Source organism: Schistocerca americana, chromosome 3 (assembly GCF_021461395.2).
Source record: "Schistocerca americana isolate TAMUIC-IGC-003095 chromosome 3, iqSchAmer2.1, whole genome shotgun sequence".
Classification (NCBI taxonomy): domain Eukaryota; kingdom Metazoa; phylum Arthropoda; class Insecta; order Orthoptera; family Acrididae; genus Schistocerca; species Schistocerca americana.
Window position 1 is genome coordinate 724,271,208 of NC_060121.1, and position 21,278 is coordinate 724,292,485.

Below are 21,278 nucleotides of genomic sequence, written 5' to 3' on the forward strand. Positions count from 1 at the left end.
AAATAATTTGTGACAAATTTAAATAAATAAATTTGTCACCAAATATTTCATCACTTTTTAATTAAAAGAAAATGTTATGTTCTGTAAATGTACTAATAAAATGTCAGATTTTTTTTTCATTTATTTTGAGTTTTCCTGTCAAAGTTGTCCACGTTACATTCATATTTGCTTAGTTGTAATTTTCTCACTAACTAGTACTATTGTACGCACAGTACTTATGGTCACCGCCCCCCCCCCCCCCCCCCCCCCCCCCCACACACACACCACACAAAAAAAAAAAAAAAAATCTGGGTGACAACTCAGGAGGCAATCAACCAGGGAACAGCCTGTGTTACATGTTCACTGCCTGAATCAAAGGATTGTGGCTCCTGTAAAGGAAAGTGAGACAAACCAAATCCTTTCAATTTCACTGAACATGTTGATTTTTTTAATAAAAAAAGTGATGAAATATTTGTGACAAATGCCTGAACTATCATAAGATGGAGAGTGCTCTTCAGTGTTGGATCTGGGAGCTTCTACTCTGTTTATCCTTTTTGTGACTAAAAAAGTGACTTACATGAGAAAATTGACCCAAACATAGACGTGCTGTCGACCACAATTTTATTTGGGTTTAGGAAACTCTTCTACACAGCATTACAATAGTACAATAACAAGTTCATGCTGCTGTAATTCATGTCCTTTAAAGAAGCTCATTTCTGTAAGTTAATTGTTTCTAACAGCATTTCCAGTAGCATTATGTATCATGCAATTAAAAAAGGAGTCTAAATGATTTCAGTTCATTTCGTGTGCTTCATCGGCCCTGGATCCTTGTCTCAACACTCTGTCAAAGTTTCATTACAAAAGAAAGAGGAATGAATTTTTTTCCCTCTGATTCATTTCTTGCTTTACTTCGCCTGTCAGTCTAGTGAGGAATTGCCTTCTTACATTGCCATCCAGTAAATATTTTGTGTTCAATGAAGGGAACATGTAGCAAAAGCAAAACTGTATGTTGTATTTCTTTGTAATGTAGTCCCCTTATAACAGAAGACCCTGAGGACCAATCGATCTTTTGCAAAAACTAGAAATGTTCTTCCCAGAAAAGTGAGAATGGCTGGGTGTTGCTTCTGCAAGTCATCATTACTGGTACATTTATTATGAGATGCATGATTATTATAATCCAGTTACACATAGTGTCAGTATGTGCCTAATATGACAAAGGAGCATTTATAAATGTTGCAACATGTCAGATGTGTTGAATAATCATAACTTTTTGCGTGCAATGGAGGAAAAGAGTATGAAACTGATCAAATAAGACCTCTTTGTGGAGAGCTTGTCACCTTCTTCAGCCCAGCAGATGACCTGTAGACACTAGTGGACACCTGTGTCCCATGAGGTCGAGTGGAACAGCACAGCATATAGGAACTGTGACACAAGTTAAAATGAATAGTCAGCCAAGCTATAGAAATATTTCTATATCCACATATTTATTCTGCAGGTCACCATTACTAGTCATTTCCTTTTCTGTTCCACTTGCAAATAGAATAAGGGAAAGACGACTGTCTATATGCCTCCATACGAACCTAATATCTCTAATCTTATCTTCATGGTCCTTATGCAAAATGTACATTGTTGGCAGTAGAACTGCTCTGCAGTCAGCCTCAAATGCTGGTTCTCTTAAATTTTCTCAATAATGCTCTTTGAAAAAAGCATTACCTTCACGCCAGTGATTCCCCATTTGAGTTCCCAAAGCATCTCCACAATACTTGCATGTTGTTTGGACCTACCGGTAACAAATCTAGCTGCCTGTCTCTGAATTCTTTGATGCCTTCCTTTAATCCGATCTAGTGCAGATTCCAAACACTCAAACAGTACTCAACAATGGGTCGCACTAATTGCCCTATATGTGGTCTCCTTTACAGATGAACCACACTGTCCTAAAATCCTCCCAACAAACTGAAGTCTACCATTCACCTTTCCTACTACAGTCATTACATACTCATTCCATTTTCACATTGCATTATGTTATGCCCTAGATATTTAATCGACTTGACTGTGTCAAGCAGCACACTACTAATACTGTATTTGAACATTACAGGTTTGTTTTTCATACTGTTCTGCATTAAGTTACATTTTTCTACATTTAGAGCTAGCTGCCATTCATCACAATAACTAAGAATTTTGCCCAAGTGTTCTTGCATCCTCCTACAGTCACTCAACAGCAACACTTTTGCACCTAGTAGAAAAATTAAAAATAATGCAGATTTCGCTTGGTGTACAAACAACATCAGAAAGCTTCTTAACAAACAGCACCTACTACATAATAGGTATAGAATAAAGCATAACACCACAGGTAGGCAGACATTAATTGAAATACAATTGGGTACCAGAAGGGCAATGTGTAAAACCTTCAATAACTACAAAGTACTAATGCGAATTCTTTACAGACGAATGGAAAAACTGGTAGAAGCGGACCTCAGGGAAGATCAGTTTGGATTCCGTAGAAATGTTGGAACACGTGAGGCAATACTAATCTTACGCCTTATCTTAGAAGAAAGATTAAGAAAAGGCAAACCTACGTTTCTAGCATTTGTAGACTTAGAGAAAGCTTTTTGACAACGTTAACTGGAATACTCTCTTTCAAATTCTGAAGGTGGCAGGGGTAAAATACAGGGAGCGAAAGTCTATTTACAATTTGTACAGAAAGCAGATGGCAGTTATGACAGTTATAAGAGTCGAGGGGCATGAAAGGGAAGCAGTGGTTGGGAAGGGAGTGGAAAGAAGACAGGGTTGTAGCCTATCCCTGATGTTATTCAATTTGTATATTGAGCAAGCAGTAAAGGAAACAAAAGAAAAATTCAGAGTAGGTATTAAAATTCGTGGAGAAGAAGTAAAAACTTTGAGGTTCGCCGATGACATTGTAATTCTGTCAGAGACAGCAAAGGACTTGGAAGAGCAGTTGAACGGAATGGACAGTGTCTTGAAAGGAGGATATAAGATGATCATCAACAAGAGCAAAACGAGGATAATGGAATGTAGTCAAATTAAATCGGGTGATGCTGAGGGGATTAGATTAGGAAATGAGACACTTAAAGTAGTAAAGGAGTTTTGCTATTTAGGAGTAAATAACTGATGATGGTCGAAGTAGAGAGGATATAAAATGTAGACTGGCAATGGCAAGGAAATCGTTTCTGAAGAAGAGAAATTTGTTAACATCGAGTATAGATTTAAGTGTCAGGAAGTCGTTTCTGAAAGTATTTGTATGGAGTGTAGCCATGTATGGAAGTGAAACATGGACGATAACCAGTTTGGACAAGAAGGAGAATAGAAGCTTTCAAAATGTGGTGCTACAGTAGAATGCTGAAGATTAGATGGGTAGATCACATAACTAATGAGGAGGTATTGAATAGGATTGGGGAGAAGAGAGTTTGTGGCACAACTTGACTAGAAGAAGGGATCGGTTGGTAGGACATGTTTTGAGGCATCAAGGGATCACAAATTTAGCATTGGAGGGCAGCGTGGAGGGTAAAAATCGTAGAGGAGACCAAGAGATCAATACACTAAGCAGATTCAGAAGGATGTAGGTTGCAGTAGGTACTGGGAGATGAAGAAGCTTGCACAGGATAGAGTAGCATGGAGAGCTGCATCAAACCAGTCTCAGACTGAAGACCACAACAACAACAACTACAACAACAAAATAAAGTCACAAGATCAGTTACAAAAATGTAGGAACTGCTGGTCATAGGTTAAGGCTTTCAATAGCACAAATATCAGGACCAGACTCGTGTGAGCCAGACAGGGATCAAATTAGAAACAACAAAACAAAAGTTAAAGCCAATTCGTTGAATTCTGTTTTCAAATATTCCTTCACAAAGGAAACTCATGCAATGTTGCCATCATTCGGTACACACATCATTGCAAAGATGAATGACATAATAATCAATACTAGTGGTGTTGAGAAGCCACTTAAATCACAAAACTCAATAAAGCCTCAGTGCTCGATGAAGTCCCTTTTAAGCTCTACACCGAATTTGCAAGTGAATTAGCTCTACTCTTTGCCATAATTGATCAAAGATCTTATGAAGAGGATATGTTCCATGTGTTGGGGGAAACACAGGTTGCACCCATTTGTAAAACAGGAAGCAGAACTGATTCACAGAACAACCACCCTATATGACTCATCTATGAGGGCCTCCAAATTTTTAATGTGGAAACTCTTAGTTTTTTAAATAAAAGAAATATTATTAACAGTCTACATTTTTATTCTTCATTTTTACACATTTATTTCCCAACATAGTCACCCTAGCATTAGGCCTTGTTGGCTAAAAGCTTATATTGTAACAGTCTATTTGTTCTGCCTATCTGCGACTCAGCATCTCCGCTATATGGTGATTAGCAGCTTTTCTTTTCATAGTATCATTACATTTCATCCTGGATTTTCCATTGTTCAAGAGTAATGGGCATAGAGATATGAAGTGGATCAACCACATAGGCTTAGCTGTAGGTATAACAAATATCAGGAAACAATTTTTGATAGGTACTGGAAAACTGCAGTTTGTCTATGAAAGAGATTGTATGCAAAACACTTGTACAGTCTATACTCCAGTACTTCTTATGTGGATGAGATCCTTATCAGATCGACTTAACAGAAGAGATCAAACCTGGTCTCAGGAACACCTGACTGGTGAGAGAGTGTAATAAAAATATTGAAAAGTCTTAACTGGCATACACTCCAAGAAAGGTTCCATATGCCTTGTAAGAAACTGGTTAGAAAACTTCAAGAATCAACTTATAAGGCAAAAACTAAGAATATTCGTCAGTCCCTACACACCTATCCCATAGAGATAGTGCAGATGAAATTAGACAAACTACAACTCATACAGAGGCTTACAGTCAGTCATTTTTGTCATACTCCATTTGGAGATGGAACAAGAAGAAATCCTAATATATGGTACAAGAAAAAGTACCCTCTGCCATGCATTTCAGGGTTTTTCAGAGCAAAAATGTAGAGATAGGCCACATATTTCATTTTGTACCACACGCTGAACCCTTTTAATTTCAATATTCCTCCACTGTTCAGAGTGCTTCTCAATGGTTCATGTCTAGTAAGTTCAAAATAATAAAAAGGATTTGGGAGAAAAAGGCATGGCTTCTGCAAGTTTAGTTCAAAGTCCTGTAAAGTTCTATGTTATTGTGTTCTCTCATGTTTTAAAATGAAGATGTTTAGTAGTATTTTTCTTTTTCAGTCATGGCCAAAAACATGCTAATCTCATACTTGATCAGAAAATTTCAGAGCGGTTGTCAATGGAAAAACATTGAAATGAGTCACTTGAGGAAAATGAGTAGGTATGAAAATGAGGGAAACTCGGTTTATGTATTAAACAGAGATTTGTTGACACTGGACGCCTCCTCTGTTTTGAACAACTAGCGTTATCATTCTGTCATTTTTACCTGCATTTCTTGTTTGCCCACTCCACTTCCCAATGTTCTCACAATGAACTCCAGTGAATTCCATGTCTAACAACTATGAGAAAATTCTGACTTTTCCTCCATTCACATCATTTTTCCAGTACCATTGCAGGGTAGTGAAAAAACTTGTGATAAGCATTTTTTCCTGCTTCATAACACTTTTGGAACCAATTTCTTGTGATTATTTTAAGCTTTATGCTTTATATTGCTGGAAGGAATATGTTCTCAGAACTGATATCCACATATTCTGAGCAAATTTTCACTCCACAACAGAATATGCACTGATTTGAAACTTCCTTTTAGATTAAAACTGTGTGCCGAATTGGGACTTGAACCTGAGACCTTTGCCATTCATGTTTAAGTGCTCTACCAACTGCTTTATGTAAGCATGATTGAAGACATGGGAGTGGTGAGTTGTGCTTGGATAGCTTAGCTGGTAGTTCACTTGCGTTCAAAAGGCAAAAGGCCTTTGCCATTCATGTTTAAGTACTCTACCAATTGCTTTATGTAAGCATGATTGAAGACATGGGAGTGGTGAGTTGTGGTTGGATAGCTTAGCTGGTAGATCACTTGTGTTCAAAAGGCAAAAGGCCCCAGTTTGAGTCTCAGTCTGGTATACAGTTTTAATCTGCCCCAATGGTTCATCCACATACTCATTTAGTCTTGACTCTTGATAACTGCAACATACATAAAGGCACTCTGTGGAATGTTCTATTTCCCACCATGTCTGCATTCCAGTGTACATAATTTATATACATAGTGTGACATACGTCTTGAAATGGATCACACGAGGTTAAAAAATGTTCCTGTTGGCATTTCTTAAATCCATAGATACTGTAAAAATGTGTGTATGTGTGTAAGTAAGTATGTATGTAAGTATGTACATATGTATGTTCCACATCTCCTAAATCACTGGACCCATTTCAACAAAGTGTGCTACACATATCACTTACTGTCTGCAAAGATTCACTGTGTGGGTAAGAACCACCTACCTATCAATGAAGTGGTGGTGGAGTTTGGAAAGAAGTGTAGCTCATTACGGGTGAGTACTCAGGATTTATTCATTCACTGTTTGAGAATGAGAGCACTTAGCCACTTGTAACAAACTTTACACATAGTTTCAAACATTTGAAAAACTTTATCTCATTAAGAACCCCCACAAAATAATGAAAGGAAAAAAGTTTATCTCACATTCATTTTTGCTATTCATTCTGTAAAAATTCCACATCAGGCACGATGTTTGAATTTATCGCTTCCTTACTACTAACTACGTTTGCAAGACATTTTGCAGACAGTATTCACATATACCGCTGAATAAACCTACAAAATTATTATAAATGTAATTCACGAGGTGCAGGATCATAAATGCCAAGATGCACAAACAACTGCCACATCAGACATGACATTTAAACTTATGACTTCTTTGCAACTACATCTATTCGCAACACATTTCGCAGACAGTATCCACGTATACCACCAAATGTATGTATATAATTGTACCAGTCTACAACATATAGTTCTGGAGATATGACATCATAAACTTCATGAAAAACAAAACTGCAGGACGAAATTTGTTAGAGATACAGGTGAACTATGTGTACCAATACACGTAAAATTCATGTGAAATACATTTGACATGTGTGTATGTGGTCAGAGCCACAAGTAAGAAACTTCTCCTTTACCCCGGGATCGATTTCAACAGAACTTAGTACACATACTACTTACTATCTTTAAAGAAATACTGTGGGGGTAAGAACCAGCAACCTCCAATTGGGGTCGGGTGCTAATGCGGAGAGAGAAAGGGGTAGGAGGTGGTGGTCAGATAGAGAAGGGGAAGGCGGAGACACACAGATAGGGTGAGGAGGAGATGGACTGAGAAAGGGGGAGGGGGGAATGGACATAAAGAAAAGAGGAGGAGATGGACAGAGAAGGGGGGGGGGGGGCAAGGAGATGGACAGAAGGGTAGGAGCAGATGGACAGTGAAAGGGGGGGGGGGGGCAAGGAGATGGACAGAAGGGTAGGAGCAGATGGACAGAGAAAGGAAAGTGGATGAGATGTGCAGAGAGAGGGGAGAGGAGATGGACAGTGAAAGGAAAGAGGAGAGAAGAAGAGAGAAATAACGAGGAAAAGATGGACACAGAGGGGGGAGAGGTAGACATGAGAGGGGGAGGAGATGGTCTTAGAGGGAGTGAGGAGGAGATAGAGGGGGAGGAGAAGATTAACTTAGAGGAGGAGGAGGAGGAGGAGATGAACAAAGGGGTATGGAGCAGATGAACAGAGGGGCAGGGAGCAGGTAGACAGAGAAAAGGGTGAGCAAGAGATGGATACAGTTTGGGGAGTAGGAGCTGGACATAGAGAGGGGAAAGGAAGAGATGGACTAATAGAATATTGGAATAAATACATATCCAGGCAATGCTGGGTTTTCAGCTAGTAGTGTAACAATTTGCAAATTGGCCCGATGTGGTGTAAAAACATCATCACGGCACCCATTGCTCCTTGTAATTTATTTTTCATTTTCTGGTATCGATTTCTGTTCTAGAACCATATTTTCTAACTTGCTTTTAATTCCCATGCCCTTGTCACTTTTGCAAACAGTTCCCTTTGCTGTTCAGTTTCTTACCATTCAATCTTGTCTGATTTATGTAGCTGCTTTCAACAGATTAGCCTAGCAACAAGACTGACTGTTGACTAATTTTTTAACATGTTGTTTCAAAATGAAAATTAGCACAATTGGTGCTCACACTTTCTTTCAGCTGTATGAAAAGGTGCAACAAATGTTTTGACCAATTGTATCTTTCATATTTGTGGGACACTCTTGTTTCACAACAATGTTTCGTGAATTCAACTCTGTACATGCATCATGCTGTATCTTTACATGAATATGATTTTAATTTGTATTTAGTGATTGTGTTGCTGTTTTTTTTTATGAAGGAGTTTAAACTGATCTTTGATGTTCAGCACATAATCTTTTATTGTCTTAAAACTTGAACTTAAGATTTTCTGATTTGGTTATGTCATCCATAAAATACTTAATGATTACAACCTTTAAGTGCTTTCCATGTTTTTTTGCAGACATTTTTTGTCTGTACGGGGATTACTTTATAAGATAGGACATCTTTGTGGATTGACAATAGAGTTGCTTAAAGGAAAAAGTCTTCAGTTATGTATGGAAATGTCATTTTGAAAACTATAGCATTGATACTTTTGTACTGACATTCTGGGGAAGCTGTTACAGTTCCAGGCTTATTTGCACATTCCTTATTATTCCTTAAATTTATGGAATTCTTCAAGACCTCCTCAGCGACAGAAATGACCATCATCGTATGCGATAATCTTTAGGTCCTGTGTGGAAGAGAGAATCAGGGAAGACTTCTAATCATTTCATGATGTTCACACCCTTAAAATTAGAGAGAACACATATTGAGGCTCTAAATATTATTTGTGTTTGGTAGCGAAATAACAGAATCAAATTGTACTGGGAGAAGCTAAGTCTTGCAGTTACATGATAAACATTTCAGGAGTGCACTAAGAAAGGATTTCTTTGACAGGCATCCACATGTTGCAGTTTGCCTGTGATGTGTATAGTAGTTTTTGTTGCTGTCAAAAGTGAGCAAGGGTTTTCTTTTATTTGTATGTCTCCAACTTTTAAATACATTTGTCTGCTTTTTAATTATTTGCATTTTTGAATAATTTTTATAGTTTTCAACTTTCACCAGTGCACCAAGTGCTTGTTACTGAAATATATGTACAATTTATATCTCATTAAAATAGTAATTGCTTTAAAAATGATTTATATTTCAATATTGGCTTTTCATTTTTATAGCTTTCTTTCTCAGGAGCTGTTTTATGTAGTTCATTACTAATATTTACACTGTTTTTGGAATATAAATGAAGAAGTTGCTCATGCTAAAAGTCATACCAGTATTAAAATATTATAAGTTTCACTTAGAACTAGAGTGTACCATACAATTTTTTGTCAAAAGGAATATTACTTACTGAATGTATAATTATTTTTATGGGCAAATTTAAATTACTCAGTTCTTGGCATAAAAGTTTGATTACTTGTGCATGTAAGTTATTTTCTATGCTAATATTTTTCATTCACTTACCTATCTGAGGTTATTAGATTATTGCTGTCAGCACCAATCCTAATACAGTTATCATTTTGGCTAAACTATACTTGTTGGCTTTATTACAGCTTCACTCATACCAGAGCATTTTGAAAATATTGTTTCAGGCTATTTCTTTACTTTCTAATGAGTTTACAACCAACAGCAAGAATTGAGTTGGTAATACTGTCCACACACAGTCATGTGTATCATGTGAAGTTCATTCATTGTCCCTGCGAGCAACACAGAGCACATCCTTTGTAACTGAAACAAGTCACTAAACAATTTCCCCTCAACTGCAAAATCTGAAGTCTGCATATTTACCATATCTCAAATGTGTATCAAATAATCATTTTAATATAATGAAAGAATGCAGTGACTTATTACAATAGAGAATGAAATACAAGTGAACAACTGTGGTATTCTATTTCCTCTGTGCAATATTACTGTATTCTGAAAGAACTTCATTGATGGTCAGTCATCAGTCAGTCTTGCTCAAAGCTACTCAGATCAATAGTTTACCATCCAACAAATTCAGTCTTGAGTTTACTGCTGTTTGGCATATTGTAAATGGTCCTCTTTTTTCTACAACAAATGCAAATTATCATTTACACATGTGATAGCAGTAGCATGATCAGTGTTAATAGCCACACAGTATCAAAGGAAATGGTAAATAGTATGTTTAGGTGTTTCTTGCTTGTCTCTCATTTAATTAAAAAGTAAAATATATTTGGTAATGCACAGCAGTGTGACACCATGGGTAATATGCACCAAACACTGAGAAGCTTCAAATTTGGTGAATTTAGTCTCAAAATACTGAGTGCACCTATGGAAGAGAGATTTCTACATGATAGAAAGACATTGCTACAACTTCTAACTTATTCATAAGTCTGTATTACATATCATTGCAACAGTCAGATACAGATAAAACAATCACTCGCCATATTCAGCCTATTTTCATCAACTAATGTTTGATTGAATCAAATTCTAGAGTAACCCACCTAGGATGAAATTTTCATTGCTCAACTAACTGGCCTAAAAATAGTGTGATGCTCTCACTTGCTCAGCAGTAAAAACTACCTGTTAATCTGATGTACCTGTGTTCACAGATTGAAAAAGTAACATACTTCCTGCTGTTATTAAAATAAGTAATTTTAGCCATTAAATCAAATAGTTTGCAAATAAGAAGCCAGTAGCTATACATAAAAATGAATAATGTAAATACTGAAAACTGACTTGCGTGAGACTATTACTCTTCCTGAAAATGGTGTATGAAACATAAGTTTATACCAAACAAATTCATTGAGTAATTTTCTCTGTAACTGGGCAGAATGAAATACTTTGTCACTAAGTTGAACTGGATACACAGCATCAAGGGTTTCAATTCAGGCAAAATTCATGTCTTATAACAATACTGCTGCTCATGTTCCACCCTTTTTGCATTTTTTTTCATATGTGGTACACCCAGACACAAGCTGAGTTTGTGTTAATTTTTTTATAATAAGGATTTCCATGGGTTGTTACACAAAAGTGACAGTACAGTGGTTAGGACACTGAAACCTTTTCCATGGAGCCAGTGATCCCTATCATTCGAAACATGTTTTATTCCATACGAGCAAGGTTTCAGAAACCTGTCATGACATACAGTTTGTATTTAATATGATTCTTGATTGGTGGTGTAAATTGCTTGTGTTTGAGTCAACTTTATATTAAGTTCATTGTAGTGTTTTCACAATAGTAAAACTGCTTATTTGATACACTTTTGAGATATGCTTAAAAATGCATACTTAAATTGTGCAGGTCAAAGGAATTTGCTCAGTGGATGACTTCCGCTACACATGATGTGCTCTTTGTTAATTACTGTAACAGTGAAGAAAACTCATTTTCCTTAATTTCAACAAAATTTTATAAAACTTATATCTGTATCGTAAATGCCTGACATTACTTCTGCAAACACATTTTGGTATGATTTACAGCAGGAAAAAAAGTACATAAAAGACAACTAAGTTATTTTGTATCAACTATTATGATTACTAATATGAAATATGTAAAAGATGGCTGTGAAAAAGGTACGCAAAAATTCAGTTCTCTGAAAAATGTGAATGAGGAATGAGTCTTCATGTATTCAGTGGGGGGGATTGTCATTTGATTTGGAAAATGTTATTGCTGCAAAGTAAAAGTAAAAGACACAATCATTACAAGATCAAAATAAAGTGGAAAAACTGTGGCACAGTGACGTGCGTATGCAACCATTGTGTCAACTTTCTTCTCAGTTTACCTACAGAAACCAGTGAAATTGATGAACTCAAAAGGATAGCCTTATTTGGGAAACAGCTGTAAAATCTTGGTTGTAATACTCAACAAAGGGAGCATTGATTCAAACTCAAAGAAATATCAGCTACCAGTGACATAAAAAAGCAAGAACCACAGTGGAAACTAGTACAAAACTTGGAAATATAAATGTGAGTGCATCAAATATCTATAATGACAAAAGTGATTCTACAAAAAATGGCACCCAGAAACATATGAGTTCAGAAAATAATTACAAACATCAGAAGCTGTGCACTGTAAATTTTTTACATGTTTCACTTAGTAAACAATGAAATATGATTTTAAAAATCAGTCAACCAGTCTGAAGTGTATGAGAAAGAATGAAAAGTTTTAATTCTTGCCAGTAATCATGGATGTCAAAAAGCAAGACAGGTGGCAGATATGAAAAAACTAACTGAAGTATCCATGTCTTCGTCAGGCCAGGAAGAGGCATTGAAGAAGTGACAAAAACAGTGATAAAACCATGTGAAAACCTTGGCTTAAAAGACTGTGCCCTAATTTGTGCAAGTATAAATGTTGTTGTCAGGCATAAAAGTAGTAAACATGTCATAATTCTTGAAACTATACTACTCAAATTAGGCAACACAAATGTAGCTGTTGTAAATCAACCAAACATATGTGATCTACCTCTTTGGGCATGTGTAAATAAGTTAATAGGAAGAGTAAACAAAGAGCTATCTGTCATTTAGTAACCTTGAGTCACAAGAGGCATTGTACAGATGCAGTTCAAATTGCTTTGGACAAATGGGTCATAGAGGAGGATCCAAAGTCATTCATGCTTCCATAAAAAGGTTAGCTACTATGGGAGACTTTTATGGAAGACTTTCAGGAAAAAGTACTTTTGTCATTGATGTTGAAATCTAAATGTTTGTGGAGATATGTGGATGACACCTTTGTAGTTTGGCCACAAGGAGCAGCAATGCTTCCTGCATTTCTGGAACACCTTAACTCCCTCCATGTGAGCATTTGCTTCACCATGGAGCCTCCCATTCTCAGATATCTTGGTATGCAGAAACAAAGATGGTTCCTTGAGTCACAGTGTGTTTCACAATTCGACTCTCGCTGATCTGTATCTATGAGCTACGAGCTGCCATGACCCACCTCAGTGCAGTGGCGTATTATGGACTCTTGTTAATATGGCTACAGTTATCTCAGATGCAGGGAGCTTATCAGCAGAGCTTAGCCATCTTCAGTCTGTATTTGTACAAAACAGGTACTCTGATAAACTGATCTGTAAAGCATGCCAGTGTGCATGCAATAATGCTCAAGAACACCTCAAGGACTCTGGGAGGTGGTTTTTCTGCCCTATGTTGGTGGCATGTCTTTTAATGAGATTGGCAGGGTGTTCGAGAAACATCAAATAAAATTTGCCTTCCACTTTCCAGCACAATTGTAACTATGCTGGGTTCCGTTAAAGACAACCTGGATCTAAGGAGACCAGGGATATATAAAATCTCGTGCCAGTGTGAGAAATCAAACATTGGCCAGACATGTTGCACTGTTAAGAATAGATATGTTGAAAATAGGCATCACACCATATTGGGTCAGCCAGAAAGTCCGCTGTGGCTGAACATAATCTTGACACAGGACACAACATGAAATATGGAGAGACAAAGATCCTTTCATCCGCTTGCTTGTACTGGGACTCAGTCATTAAAGAAGCAGTCAAAATATGTGTAAGTAATGACCTGGTTAATAGACACATAGGATTTCACCTCAGGAAGATTTGGGAACCAACACTGGAGGTACTAAGGCATCATTGCCACAGATTATTGAATCCAAGTCAACACATATGGAGAATCAAAGTCTGCACACTTAAACTTGGTGCCAACACTTTGCCCGTGTGCATGCTGGTCTGTGATGTGCTGCCACGCTTTTCTCGTGTTTGATATGTGAAGACAGAGGACACTGGATGTGCTCTATAATTCATCTACAACTACGTTAGAGCCCCACCCCTTGGTGCCTGTTCTTTTCCAGCAAGTCAGTGTATATATTGGCGAGCCCCTGCTGCAACATGTCAGTAAGCATCTGAAGATGACAAGCAGATGTCTCACTGAAAATTGTGCAGCTTCCACAATTTTATCTGATGTGATGCCCGTGAACCAATGAGGCAACTTTTTGTTTCTTTGCATATACATGGCCGGTACACAGTGAAATCCCTGCTCCACATTACTGTAACAGAGAGTCATTGGAGAATAATATTTCAGTTCATTTTCAGCAGCTGCAGAAATGTTGCTGGTGTGTCAGGCCAATCCACACAGCCAAAAAAGCAAATGTGGATTGCCCTGACGCAAGTGCAACTTTTCACTGCTACTGGAGAGTAATGGCATTAATCACACAAAAATCCTCCTGCCCTCTTTAATCCAGATGTCCAGTTTATACAGATACATTATTTTTAACTTTTTTAATGTGAAAATATGTGATATACAGATGGTGTAGTATGTTACATATACAGTTGTTATGTTGGTACTGCAGGTAGCAGATAGGTTGCTGGTCACATGCTTCTAGCTACTGTTACTACAGTCAGTGTGGATATGTTCCTTCCAGTGTTAAGAAGCTGTACCAGTATTGTTGTTTTGTTGCAATGTTTTGAGCATGTGTGAGTGAAATGGCTTAAAAGTGAATGAAAGAGGTTGTTTTGATGGACAAAATGTTGGGAGACACTAAGCAAAATACGAGGGGTATTCAGAAAGAAGGGAACGTTTTGGCATTAAAAAAAACTAAGTCCAAGAAATACATTTTATTATAAACATGTGAAAGAGCGACTGACATACTACTTTTCCACAGAGTCACCAAACACATTGAGGCTCTTTCCATAGTGGTGGACAAGCTTTGAAAGACCTTTGTCATAAAATTCTGCCACCTGAGACTTCAGCCATTGAGTCACGCCTGCCTGGAGTTCCGCATCATCATCAAAGCGCTGCATTGCAAGCCAGTATTCATCTTGGGAAACAAGTGGAAGTCGCTTGGTGCAAGATCAGGGCTGTAGGGAGGACAAGGGAAAATTTCCCATTTGAATGAATTAAGGAGTTCTTTAGTGCGGTTTGCCATGTGAGGTTGGCCATTGTCATGCAAAAACAAAATTTTGGATGCCAGCTTTCCTCGGCATTTGTTTTGAACTGCTCTTTTAAGGCTGTGCAAAGTTTGACAGTACCGGGAAGAATTTATGGTTGCTCCACATTCGAGAAAATCAATAAGAAGCACACCTTGCCTATCCCAAAACACTGTTGCCATCAACGTCCTAGCTGACAAGGTTTGCAAACATTTTCTTGGTTTTTGGGGGGACTGTAATTTTGTCTTGCAATTGACATGTTTCACCCAAGTCCCATCCCCAGTTATGATTCGATCCAGTAATGAATCACCATGTCTGTCTGTGGTAGGCCTCCAGAAATGTCAATGTTGCCCCCATACGCCGTTCTTTATTGCCCCCATACGCCGTTCTTTATGGTTCTCTGTAAGCATTTTGGGCACCCATTGTGCAAAAAATTTGTGGTAGTGTAACTGCTGAGTGACAATTTCAAACAACAAAGTCCATTAAACTTGTGAAAGAGAAAGTGAAAGCTCCGTTATTGTGAAGTGACGGTTTTCACAAATAATTTTATCAACTTTAGCGACAAGATCATCAGCTACAATGCTTGGGCATCCACTCTTCTCTTCATCATGAATGTTGGTTTGGCCATTTTTAAACCGAATGCACCATTTCCAGATGGAACATTCACTAATTACGTTGTTTCCGTACACTTCACACAGTTCACGATAAATTTCTATAGGTTTTAGGTTTTTTGCCAACAAAAACCATATCACAGACTGCACCTCACAACTGGCGGGATTTTCAATTGCAGCACACATTTCAGATTCAAATATAAAAAAAAAACCGTGTGTGCAGAGACCTTCCCGCTGTCACGGGTGGATGCTGACTGAGCTGCTGAGCATGCACATACTAAAATACACGTGATCAGCACACGACTATCTGTGTCAGATGGAAACGTTCCGTACTTTCTGAATAGCCCTCGTAGACAAAGGAGAACTGCTGAAAAACATATCTGTAGAATTATAAATTATAGAGTGGAGCAATCAGTTGTCTTTTTATAGATTTTATTATGCAAATCCAGATTTTTTTCTAGTGGCTAGCCATTCTCAATGCACTATTTTCTGTTCTCGATGCATATAAGTCCCTGTTGTTCGGGCATTAGTCACATTTCTTTGAATAAGCCACATAACAGTCACTGAGTGCACCCACTTTCCGAATGGAAGGTAACCTGATAGCTGCAAAATGTTGTTTAGGGACATCAACTGTCTCAGACTGGACAAAGAATCAATAAGAAGTTGGAGACTTCTGCTTCAATATGATTACTAAAGACAGTTTGCAGAACCACGGTACAATAAAGAAAGCAAGAACTGAAGCATGAAATCAAGCATTATTCATTTGGTTCAGTGAGAAAAGAGAGCATGGTATTCCAATATATTGTCCAGTAAGATACTGGCTTCCAAGTTAGGTGACACTGCAAGGCGTTATAAGAGGTGTGAAGATTAAGTTACAATTATGGCTTGCAGCAATGCATCGAGAAGACACAAATTTCTTCACCTGTTGATAGGAAAATCAAACCATCTATGTCCTTTGAAATATGTTAATTGCTTCTGTTTGCCAGTTGTTTACAAATCAGAAAATATGCATGGATAGTGAACAGCATTTCTAAGAACTGGTTTCATGACTAGCAGTGCTGCGTGTTGTACCTCAGAGAACAACAGTGACATGGAAGTAGACTACGAACGTGACATTTCAGGGGAAGAAATTTTGCCTTGTGTGGAGACAACAGCACAGCTGGAAAAACTATCAAAAAATTCAGCTGAAAACTACTCCAAACAAACTGATGTTAGTGAAACATCTACATGATGGTGGGTGCTCTCAAACACCACACAAGTTTGAAACAAAAGAAACTTGCAGACTATTTCTGTAAATAAATGTTAGTTAACTATAGTAACTACAGAGTTTCTCATTAGTGCCAAAATAAGTAGTTAGTATATTGCAGTACATATTAGAACTTTGGCATTTAGTAGAATACTTCCAGATTATCTGGGTTTTTGTAAATCCAGATTACATCTGGTGTCACCTAGTCTGGATAAACAAAGTGCTTGTGTAGTGCACTATACTCTGCTTTGCCAATGGGCTGTGTCATTTTATTCCTGTAGCAACGAGCTGTGGTACTGAGGCACAGAGATTTCAGTGTGTACCAAGACTGCAGATATGCAACAGAAAGTAAACTAAAGATTAATTGTGTAATTTGTTTTGATATTATCAAAACATTGTGACTCACTGTCATAATAGTACCTAAAAACACAAACATTATGACCACCTACTTAATAGCGTATTGCTCCACCTTTGGGACGCAGTACAGCAGTTATTCCATATGTGGCATGGATTTCGCAAGTCCTTTGTGGGTTTCCAGAGCCATATGACAGATCACCTAATACATAAATTACAGCCAATACTTTGTGGGTGCAGAGCTGCTACCTGGTAAAAAGTCCCAGATGTGCTTGATCAGGTTCGTATCAGGTGAATTTGGTGCCCACTGCATCAGAGTGTGTTCACTATGATACTCCTTAAACCACTGTAGCACAATTCTGGCCTAGTGACTAGGACAGTTGTCCTGACAGAGTACACCATTGCTATTCGGGAAGACATCAAACGTGAAGGGATGCAAGTGGTCCACGATAATGGTCATGTAGTTGACAGTTGTCACCATCAGCCTGTACCATCACTAGTATGATTCACTTTTCATCTCTGCTTTCCTCATACAGGGTAACTTTCCTAAGAGTAATCAGGCGAATTTTCTCTGGTGTTTTGGCACATATTTGCAATTTCTTTTTTGCAACCTGTAGCTGAAGTCAGACATAAGAAATCCTGCTCATCACATATCTTATACAATGCCTGGCATAAACAGAATGCACTGGTTTGTTTCCCATCACAAACAAATGATTTTAAGTGGAATTTCATGTACCCATTCTACAGAGCAGTCCGAAATTAATCTAGCAATATTCCTTTTATTGGTGTGTATTAACATAAATAGTAAAATTGTTCAGCATGTTTTACTGTTCCTGTTATTACATGTTAATAAAACATATAACACACTGGACTAATTTCGGACCACTATATCAATTGGGCAAAAAAAATTCCACTTTGAAAATCATTTAGTTTGTACAGTTTGTAATTGGAAACAAAACCAATGCCTTCCAACGCTTGACATTGTATGGAAGATGTGGTGAGCAGTATTTGTTTGGGCAAACTCCAGCTTCACATTACAAAAAAGAAATTTCAAATATCTGCTGAAACATTAGAGAAAATGTGCCTGACAACCTATAGGAGAGACAGACACCTGGTATATTTCCCTTACTGTGACACGTTTCCACGACACCCCCACGTGGCATTCATACATTTGGCAGTGGTCATAATGTTTTAATTTATCAGTGTGTATCATGTCACTTTCCTTTTCTTGAAAGAAGTTTATAGGTGTTCACTAGCACATCTTCAGATGACCAGTTTAAACTTAACTGTTCATATGGTTGTGTGTGGAAAAAAGTTAGTGCTGCTATTTTCTTGCTTGATCCAAATATATTTTTTTCATGACAGTACTATTTTTTGTAAATTGCTTGTCCCTTTCCTGCTGAAATAATTCCTCTTTCCAGCTTTAGATTTTTTGTTCCTTGTTTTTGTTCTTTGGTATTATTGAATTACACGCTTGACTTCTGGTTCAGGCGAAGTGGCTACTGGAGCAAGAAGTGAAAGTCCAATGATTGACGAGGAGGGAGTATCTGATGAGGATCTGGAAAATAAGCAGAACATTGTAGGTCAGTTATAGCTGTAGTCTGTCTCAGAACTGGACCATCACAGTTCTCTTATTAGTCGTAGATATTTTCTATGTTTTGTTCCAACTGTATCTGTATGGGAAGATTGCATAATCATTTATTTTATTCTTTTGTATACTGATAATAGTTTCCTCTATATCACTTTATTAAGAACTGTTGAAAAATAATTTTAATGATGTTATGATATTGAAGCTAAGTTGCAGAAAATCTACCAATTATAGCAATTAGCTCAAACACACAAAATTTACTTTGATAACTGAACATTGTCTTTTAATTTTGTGTAATCAAGAGAATGTAAATTAGTTGTTACTCCAAATACTGTAGTGTGCATTTTCTATGTGAAGATTAAGTTGTTGCTTTTTTTTATTTTTTATTAGAAAATATTAAAGTGCATACATATTTAATTATTACCTACATCTTTCTATTAATACTAATTTAATGAAATAATTAGAAACAAGCTGAAACATAATTTTCATATTTCAGGGGAGCAAGAAGTGCGTGTTTTAACTTTAGCGGAACAAATAATTGCTGCAATGCCTGAAAGAATAAAGGTGAGCAGTTAAATGCAACTTGCTATCCCAGTTATCATTTATTTTACACTTGCCCTATGTGTCATCATAGTTGTGACCTCTTTATATCAACAGGACATTTCTGTGCATTTATGCTGTGTTTTGGTTTACCTTTTTGTGTTTGAGCCTGTGTAGAAGTGGAGATAAAGTATCTAGGCTGTCAACATGCTGTTAATAATTGTGTTACGGTGCTGTCTCTTGAGATGACGTTGGGCTCCCATTAAAATCGTTTAGAAAATGTATTGCTATTTATAATTTATCAGCAACCTATAGTTGATTTATTGTTAGAAATGATAAACTGACTCAGTATTAACTGAAAAACAGACTTATAGCTCTTGGCTTCTAGAAAAGGCAATCAAGAGATAAGAAAAGTGAATGGGAAGGGGACAGGATAAAAGAGTGGAACAAAAATGAATGTTTCAAATAAACAATGAAAGTAATATGTTAATGATAAATGGAAGTAGTCAAACAAATAACTTTTTGAATCTTTTGAAAATTTATCGCCCATCTTTGTTCATCAGTTCTTAATCAAAAGTATATTTTCAGTTCTTTTTATCATTATTTTCACTGCACGTTTTGTTTATGGGATACTTCTTCATAACATCATCGAGCATGTTTCAAATGTAACGTGATATTACTGTTTTATGAGGGTTGTGGATATTACTGTTTTATGAGGGTTGCAGCTCAAGGATTAAAATCCAATTCCTATCTTCAGGGAATTGAAACTTTCAACTTAAACTACAATGAACACATTAATTACACTGGAAATTTATTTATTTATTTACTGATTGATTGTATCTATGATGGCACGTTGCAGTACAAATTTTGGGAAAGTCAACAACCCTGAAATTATATACACAAATTCTGTAAGAAGTACCGTAAATGAATATGTGAATTAAACATCTTGTATAAAACTCACCTTACACCATTAAATAAATCATACATGAAGTAACCAAGTGGATGTGAAGGAAGTACTTTACAGAGCCATGTACTCACTGACTGAGAGGAAATGACGGCACTCTATGACTGTGCCCCCCCCCCCCCCCCCCCCCCCCCCCCCCCATTTACTAAACCTGCGTTCTTTTTAAAGTAGTTCAGCATTTAGGTAGTTTGTGTGAAGGATTTTGTTAGCTGTTGTGTTCTATGTGTCAACATAACAGTTTATTAGTTGTTTGTTGTATATCACATTTCATGAATCCGTGATACAGATATATTACTAGCATTAGTCTGATATTTACAGTGTTTTGTCTCTATCAATTACATTTCATTTCAAGAATAAATAACTTTTGTTATGTAAATGTGTGATAGAAATATATAAAACACAATGAAATTGGCTGATGCCAAAACAATTTTTCTCTATCTTGACCGGTCTTTATCTGTATACTGAGAAAAAGTAATAAAAACACTTATATTGACTGTTTTTAAGTACCATACATAGAAGACAAATACAGTTTTTTATGAAATACAGCAATCATTGTGATTCTAACCATTTTAAGATGTACAAAATACTATGGGCACAATGTCAGTGAATAACTCAGATTTCATGTAGAATAAAGAAAACTTATGTTTTCCAGTCCTGTATTTGTTGGTAATTGTATAACATCATGCAAAATATTCTGTTTCATATTTATTTAATCTCTTGTTACGTGATTCATATTTATGGAAGCATTATCACTGCAAATTTATTCTGAAAATTACAGAATGAGAGTGCAGATGTAATGTTGGACCAGGACAGTTCACGAAATGACTCATCAGCTGGAAATAGTGATACCTTACCAGAAGTCTTCATGGAACCTCTTTTGATTGATGAAACGTCTTCATCATTTGAGCCTGTAGAATTTAACTTTGAATTCAGTGATCACAATTATAGGTGAGTATTAATTTTTGTTTTAGTTTTCGTTATTGTGTTCAGCATCAAAGCCACATGGCATAAGATCACTTTTTCATCCTTCCTTGTATT

General features: G+C 36.9%; 1 protein-coding gene across 1 annotated transcript in view; it reads left to right on the forward strand.

Annotated features, from left to right (window-relative positions):
• LOC124606343 (calmodulin-binding transcription activator 1) overlaps window positions 1–21,278 on the forward strand; it is a 943,657-nt gene that overhangs the window by 786,405 nt on the left and 135,974 nt on the right. Inside the window, exons 20-22 of the mRNA XM_047138326.1 lie at window positions 18,639–18,731; window positions 19,233–19,300; window positions 21,019–21,188. Coding sequence (XP_046994282.1) covers window positions 18,639–18,731; window positions 19,233–19,300; window positions 21,019–21,188 — 331 coding nt within the window. The remainder of the gene's footprint in view (window positions 1–18,638; window positions 18,732–19,232; window positions 19,301–21,018; window positions 21,189–21,278) is intronic.